Genomic DNA, 7,998 nt, shown 5'->3' with positions numbered 1-7,998 from the left:
AGGTTTCATTTTTTTACATAAAATTCAAGGGTGGAGAAAAAAAAAATCAAAACAAAGGTTTGCTCGAGAGAATCGGGCTTTCATTGACGGCGTTTTATTTATATCTTCTTCGTCTGGTGGTTGTATCCTTGTGATAATAGTAAATGCTGACCGCCCAGAGTCAAAAAGCACTTCACCGTAAAGCATAATAAATGACAAATCACAGGTAATGACTTGATCTTCCATTAGAGCAAAGCCAGCGTCAAACCCACCACATGTTTCCACATGATTTATGTATTTTTCTACTTTCTGATATCAGCAGCGGCAATAGATTTAAACCTCTGAGAACCGAACTTGTTCAATCTCTGGTCCCATCAACACTAAGCCCTTTGATGATTTACTATTACAATCCAGTTTGGTTGATAGTACTCACTCTAGACAGGTTTGAGATGACCAATGGGTACCTTTGTGGAGGTCTTTGTCTGTTTTTGCCTACTGTCAGCCATAAGAACCTCCACTGCTGTTGATACCATTAGTCCAGGTCAGTCTATCAGAGATGGGGATACCATTGTTTCAAGTGGGCAAACCTATGAACTTGGGTTCTTCAGCCCTGGTAGTTCATCGGGACGATACGTGGGAATTTGGTTCAAGAAGATTTCTACGGGAACTGTTGTTTGGGTAGCCAACCGAGAAACTCCAATTCGTGATCGCTCAGGAGTTCTAAATTTCACAGACCAAGGGATTCTTCTTCTTCTGAATCGGACAAATGGCGTCATCTGGTCATCTAATAAAACAAGAACTGCAAGGAATCCGATTGCTCAGCTCTTAGACTCTGGAAATTTTGTTGTGAAGGATGAAAATGATGCTAACCCGGAAAATTATCTATGGCACAGCTTTGATTATCCAGGTGACACCAACCTACCAGGCATGAAACTTGGAAGAAATTTGGTTACTGGTCTGGACTGGACTTTATCATCTTGGAAGAGCTTAGATGACCCTGCTAGAGGTGATTATACTGCCGGTATTGATCCTCATGGGTATCCGCAGCTGCTTTATAAGAAGGGGAATAAAATAACATTCAGAGCTGGTTCTTGGAACGGTATTCGCTTTACAGGGGCTGCTAGACTCAGACCAAATCCCGTGTACACATACGAATTTGTGTTGAATGAAAAAGAGGTCTACTACAATATTCACCTTCGAAACCGTTCAGTGATGTCAAGGTTGGTGGTGAATTCCACGGGGGTTACAGAGCGCTTGACATGGATAGATCAAACACATAGTTGGGCTCGTTATTTTGCAGTTGGTGAAGATCAGTGTGACACTTATAATCTCTGTGGTGCAAATGCTAAATGCAATATCAATAACTCACCCCTGTGTGATTGCTTAGAAGGGTTTGAACCCAAATCTGAGAGAGACTGGAGTTTCCAAGATTGGACTAGTGGGTGTGCTCGAAAGACTGCCTTGGCTTGCAAGAGAGGAGAAGGCTTCGTAAAGCATCCAGGAATGAAGATGCCAGACACGTCTGGGTCGTGGTTCAATAGGAATATGAGCCTCAAGGAATGCGAGGATTTGTGCTTGAAGAATTGCTCTTGCGTTGCATATGCGAATACGGATATTACTGCAGGAAGTGGATGCTTGCTTTGGTTTAGTGAGCTGATTGACATTAGGGAATTTGCTGATGTAGGGCAAGACCTCTATGTACGAATGGCTACTTCATACCTAGGTATCCAGATGGTTCTTATTTTCTGAATTTTGATATCAGCAAAATTTTGACACTGCGTTCTTTCTGAACAGTTATAAGATTTCTCTGTTTTCTTATAAATTTCTTCATGGTAATCTGCTGTATTTGCAAATTTGAGGCATTTAGTAAATAGTTCCATTTAGGTTCAAACATGTTGCTGTTGAAGTGGTAGTGCTTGAGCATTTCTATCTACTACTTATACTTTCGATTTTTGTGCACAACTCTACTTTCAATTCTTAAGATGAGATCAAGAAGAAGAGAGAATCCAGGAGGGAGAAGAGAGAATCCAGGAGGGAGAAGCGAATAGGAATCATTGTCTGCACCACTATATTAGGCACAGGAGTGCTTGTACTTGGATGGATCTTGTATATGAGGAAAAGGAGAATTAAACTCCGAGGTAAACTCATTTGTATCTAATTTTTGTTTCTTGTGATGTTAGTTTCTGAGATAGACATTGATTAGTATAGTCTATTGGAAACCAATCCTGTTCTGCTCTACATTGCAATAGCAACATTGTGCCTTTAACAAGGATAAATACATCAAATTGAAATGCTTTTGCAAAATTTTACTTCAAATGGTTGAGCTATGAGGTTCCAATTAATTTTCAACAATTTTCAGAGAAGATGAGAAGCGTAATTGGAAGGGATTACAACGATCAAAGCAGAAATGAAGACTTGGAGTTACCAATAATTGATTTGATCACCATAATGAAGGCCTCAGATAACTTTTCAAGTGAAAACAAGCTGGGAGAAGGTGGTTTTGGACCTGTGTACAAGGTAATGTAGAAGTATGTTGACAGATGAGACAAACTATCGCTAAAAGGAATATGTTAACTAACATTGAATGGCAATTTCAGGGCATATTTTTAGATGGGCAGGAAATTGCAGTAAAGAGGCTTTCAATGAGTTCTGGACAAGGGCTTGAAGAGTTTAAAAATGAAGTTCTGTTAATTGCCAAACTTCAGCACCGCAATCTTGTGAAGCTTCTTGGTTGTTGCATTGAAGGAGATGAAAGAATGTTAATTTATGAGTACATGCCCAATAAAAGCTTGGACTTCTTTATATTTGGTTTGTTCCTATTCATAAACTTTTCCTTTGATAATTTAAGTTTAGGTTAATTAACAATAATATCAATGAGGACTTGTTCAGATCAATCACGAAGCAAGCTATTGGATTGGAACAAGCGCATCAACATTATTGATGGAATTGCTAGGGGGCTTCTATATCTTCATCAAGACTCAAGACTCAGGATCATCCACAGAGATCTAAAAGCTAGCAATGTTTTACTAGATAAAGATATGAACCCAAAAATTTCAGATTTTGGCATGGCAAGAATATTTGGTGGAGATCAAACTGAGGCTAATACAAATAGAGTTGTGGGAACATTGTAAGTACATCCGGATTCTTTGTATAATTCTATCTGTATTGCTTTGTGAACTCACTTTATTTTTTACGCATTGCTTTTCAGTGGCTATATGGCTCCTGAATATGCTGTTGATGGACTCTTCTCTGTGAAATCTGACATCTTTAGCTTTGGGGTATTAGTATTGGAAATAGTGAGTGGGAGAAAAAATAGAGGATTTCACAGTCATGATCATCTCCATAACCTTGTTGGACATGTAAGTATAAGATTTTTTCTGACAATTCTTGATACTTGATAGTGATGCAATGTTGAGCTTTTTCTTTAGTATGGACCAGAACCAGAATAATCATTTAAGCACAACTGGCTGAGTTGTCACTTTGAAACGTTTCAGGCATGGAGGCTGTGGATGGAAGAAAGGCCACTAGAATTAATCGATAATATGTTAGAGGAGTCTGCTGCCTTTTCAGAAATAATAAGGTGCATTCATGTAGGTCTTCTATGTGTGCAGAAACGACCTGAGGACAGGCCAAACATGTCAACTGTAGTGCTAATGTTAGGTGGTGAGAGTTCGTTGCCCCAGCCAAAGCAGCCTGGGTTTTTCACAGAAAGGTTTACGCCTGAGGCAGAGTCTTCTTCAAGCAATTACAGATCAACTTCAACAAATGAAATCACAGTTACAATGTTGGATCCCCGGTAGAAGACCATCAATTGAACTTATAGTAAAACTGAAGGTTTTCTTGCAAAAATTCAAAAAAGAAAAGGGTAAGAAATTAAAATTGTTCAGATGGTATCTCTGTGATATTTAGGTAGTGCTTGAACTTGTGGACTGCTGCCTTGAGATATATAAGAAGCACACTGCTATACTGACACTAGTGAATTAGGAATATTTTCGATAATGGCTGTGGTATCTATTCCCATTTAAATTACGTATTGCGCTCATGATTGATAACAAATTAATGTAAGCAATAAAGTGGCCAGTGCTATATCCCTACCAAATGAACAGTAAAGTCTCAAACCTTCAATGGTACTTAACTGTTGGTCTGTGCAGAATTAATCTAGTTCTGGATATTGATCGTCCAAACAAAGTTTGCCAACGCATTTGCTAAACCGAGAGGCATCACCATCCAGACATACAACCCATCTCTAGTTTTGAACTGAATGAGACATTCCACTTATCCTCAAGCCTGCTTTATATTTGAGGGTGTGGTGTCCGCCCCGAAGGCGTACTTACTTCTTGATATTCTTTGACATCAGATTCAGTCTTCTGCTCAAAGCAAGTAACAGTCGAGAAAGTTTGTCCCTCCACTGTAGGAACAATTTTGAGTTTTGGTTTTCTTGATAGTAGGCTATGCATGGTTATTGGGAATCCGAACCGAACTGAATAATCGAATTGAATCGAATAGGAACTAAAAAAAAATTGTTACTGTAGGAACTAAATCAAAGATATTTTAATATTTTAATTCGGTTTTATTCTTCATTAAGAATCGAATTGGAACGGAATCAAAATCGAACTGAACCAAAAAATCGATTTTACACATTTATTTTTTTATATATTTTAGATATATTTTATAGTTTCAATAAAATTATATATATTATATGCGATTAAGATAATTATATATATATATATATATATATATATATATATATATATATATATATATATATAACTTAATTTGTTATTAATTATTAGTATATATATGTAACAAAATATTAATTTTTATTATTTTTAATTATAAATATATTAAATTATCTTATAGTCATTAATTATTTTATTAAATCACATTTTCATCATGTAGTATACTTTTGTGTTAAAAATTATATAATTGAAAAATATATATAAGATAATAGAATATTTATTAATATATATGTTATGAAGTGACTTAATTTATGTATGTGTTATTTCATTAATAAAAAATTATGATCCACTCAAAATGTCATTAGTGCGTTCCAAATAAAATATTTTGTGTGGTATGTGGTCATAGTGGAGAGTATGAGTTAAAATAATTTTTAAGAGTCGGCTTTAATAATTAAATTTACTAAAGTTAAGATTATATCAGTTGTCTTATTTTTAATTTAAAAAAGTTTTAATTATAATTTATAAAATTTTTATAAACAACATTTACTATATTAAAATTATATTTATTTTATTAAAATTTAAATTAGTAAAAATTATATATTGTCTAATAAAATTTTAACTTTAAATAGTTGAATGAAAATCTAATAAAAAATTTCTCTAAAGCTAAAAATTACGTAGTTTTATGCTCTTAGTTTAGGTTATATTAATCCTAACTCATATTATATTTATTGATTTGCTGTTATTTTATAATTTTATGGAAATATTGGATAAATTTTGACAACTGTCTTTCAAATTTTGTACAGTAAAATCTCTCTAACCTCCAATTACCAGTTTTCCAGTTAGACGCTGACCTGAACAATTCCAGCATGGAGTTTAGTCAATATTTCTCTTTTCTCTCTCAAGCTATGTGTAAATTGAATCATTTTTCTCTCTATAGAGAGAATAATTTTTCATGCGTAAAGAGAATAATTTTACACTTTGCATAAGAGATGAGAGAGAAATATTGATTAAGCATCATGAGGAACCTATTCACATCAATTTCTAACTGAAAAATTAGTAATTGAAAGTCAGAGGGATTTTACTGTGCAAAATTTGAAAGTTTAGGGGGTTTTATGTTATATTTTAAAATTAAAGGAGTGTAGTGTTACAATTATATAAGTTCAGGGACAATTGTTGAAATTTATCCTGGAAATATTATATGACTTATTATGTATAGAATCGAGCGCTTATTATCATACCGAAAGTTTAAACTTTTAGTAAAGGCGTAACTCTAACTCCTTATAGCGTAACAGCCTAAGCGCTATAGATCGAAAGAATAAGGGCAGGATATTGGCCCACTGAGCCATCCCTACTTAATGCCAATAATCCACCTTAGCACCTGCTAGGGATTCAAACTCATTTCCTTGATTGTGATACTAATTGTAGGATCGAGACTAACCACTGTGCCAAAAGCTTAAATTTTTAGCAGAAGCACAACTCTAATATCTTATAGCGTAACAGCATAAGAGCCATGAGTCGAAAAGATCTACGTAGGATACCGGCCTACTAAGCTATCCCCACTCAGTGCTAACATTATGGATATTTGGTGCTATTTTATATTTTAATGTGAGAATTGTTAAATTTAATTTTAGTATTTCTCTTAAGTAAATTATTATATTTATGTTACTTTATTGATATTTTATTTGATATTAATATTGTTATTTTAATATTATTGCTTTTATTTTTATTTGATATTTTGATGTTAGAAATATGTAATTATTTTTATTCTTTTAACAGGAATACAATAAAATTACAATTTTAAGTGTAGAAACCAATAACTAAATAAAATCAGAATCAAAACTAGAACCAAAACTAGAATCAAACCGGAAGCAAAAGCACTTGAAGCGAATCAGAACTAGAATTGAAATTTTAGTTTCTTTTTTGGTTCTAAAAAATGAAAGAACTGAACTTTGATTCTAATTCTAATACTTACAAAGAATCAAACCGAAACCAAAATCGCATAGCCTAATAGGCTGTATTGCACACCTTCATTAAGTAATTGAAAAGTATTTTCTTTGCCTGAATTAATGCTTTGCATCTATATCAAAATATCAAGGCCTCCCAAAGAATAAACGGCAACCATGAAACATCCGTGTTCACCACGGTGTAGTAAACCTCATCCTAATACTTGTCAAAAGAAAAAGGAATTTCACATTCCTCTGTCACCTTAATATCTCCCGCATATTTGAGGATTTGAATGTTGGATATTTGAATATTTCATTAAATGTTCTACAGCCCGCTACTTGTCTCGAAGCAACTACAAACTTATTTATCATAAGTATTCAAGAGTCAAATATAATATTCATTACACGTACGTACAATAAATCATATATAATAATGTATGCAAATCATGATCTCCAAATTAACTTAAAATATAATTTATTGCTCCAGTCCAAGTGGACATTAATGACATAGATAACAGACCACTTTACAAAGTAAATAAATAATCAAATATTTATTTTGTCTCTTTAATGAAAACAATATTATTTAATTTTTTTTCTTTATTATTTTTATTAAAAGTATGCCATTTTTAATTTTAACATCGAATCTTGGGGTGATAGCATGTTTTATAAGTCAGGTTCACTCTAAAAATGGTCTTGCGTGATCCATGAGTTGGTCTTTCAGTATTTTTATATTGGTTAAAGAAAATGTGTGTGAGTAGTTTATATAAAAATAAAAGTTTTATTAAAATTATCATGATTTTTAACAGGCGTCTATTTTTATTTATTTTCATCGATGAATTTTTTGTGTACTTATCTTTGTAAAAAAAAAAATCACTCTGAAATATAAAAAATAAAATGTAATTTTAAAATAAAAATATTAAAATTTTATAATTAATTAATTAATTAATTGCAATCATAGGGAAGACTTGTTTTCAAAGGTCTCCATTATATTACGTAATGTCAACTACGACGCAGCAACGACTTTGATAGGGATAATTGCATATATAATACATACTGATAATACATATATTATAATTTTAAGCAATTATCTATAATGGACACTGATATTTATATCTAGATATATATTCAATTAATCTTAATATTACTTAAATAGTAATTTAATACTTTAATTAAAAAAAATTCATTTAATTAGTTCTATAAATTATTTCATAAATACATTTGTATAATATTAAAATTATATATTTAAACATAAATTATTATTTAATTAATATATTAATTAAAAATTATAAAAAAATTAAAACTGCACAGGTAGTTATTATATATATATTTTTTTATTTACACGGGATAAAAAAAGGAAAATGTAAAAAAAAAAAAATTCAATGCATCTTTATTTGTCC

General features: G+C 32.3%; 1 protein-coding gene across 1 annotated transcript; it reads left to right on the top strand.

Annotated features, from left to right (window-relative positions):
* The first annotated feature begins 234 nt into the window (after positions 1–234).
* On the top strand, positions 235–4,008 carry LOC110641369 (G-type lectin S-receptor-like serine/threonine-protein kinase At4g27290). Its single transcript, XM_058145419.1, has 6 exons — positions 235–1,702; positions 2,339–2,496; positions 2,577–2,787; positions 2,869–3,106; positions 3,188–3,338; positions 3,474–4,008. Exons 1-6 carry the CDS (start codon positions 436–438, stop codon positions 3,777–3,779), a joined length of 2,331 nt encoding a protein of 776 aa, XP_058001402.1. The 5' UTR covers positions 235–435; the 3' UTR covers positions 3,780–4,008.
* Positions 4,009–7,998: the final 3,990 nt, after the last annotated feature.

The sequence above is a fragment of the Hevea brasiliensis genome, chromosome 4, assembly GCF_030052815.1.
Source record: "Hevea brasiliensis isolate MT/VB/25A 57/8 chromosome 4, ASM3005281v1, whole genome shotgun sequence".
NCBI classification, from domain to species: Eukaryota; Viridiplantae; Streptophyta; class Magnoliopsida; order Malpighiales; family Euphorbiaceae; genus Hevea; species Hevea brasiliensis.
The sequence above is the reverse complement of the archived record's forward strand: the minus strand, read 5'-3'. Positions and strand labels throughout refer to the sequence as shown.

What these genes read in the sequence shown, in the direction of transcription:
- LOC110641369 (XM_058145419.1), top strand. Translation starts at nt 436, where the DNA reads ATGGGTACCTTTGTGGAGGTCTTTGTCTGTTTTTGCCTACTGTCAGCC. An exon ending in AATGGCTACTTCATACCTAG is followed by an intron (nt 1,703 to 2,338) that starts GTATCCAGATGG and finishes AACAATTTTCAG; the next exon opens with AGAAGATGAGAAGCGTAATT. An exon ending in AATAGAGTTGTGGGAACATT is followed by an intron (nt 3,107 to 3,187) that starts GTAAGTACATCC and finishes ATTGCTTTTCAG; the next exon opens with TGGCTATATGGCTCCTGAAT.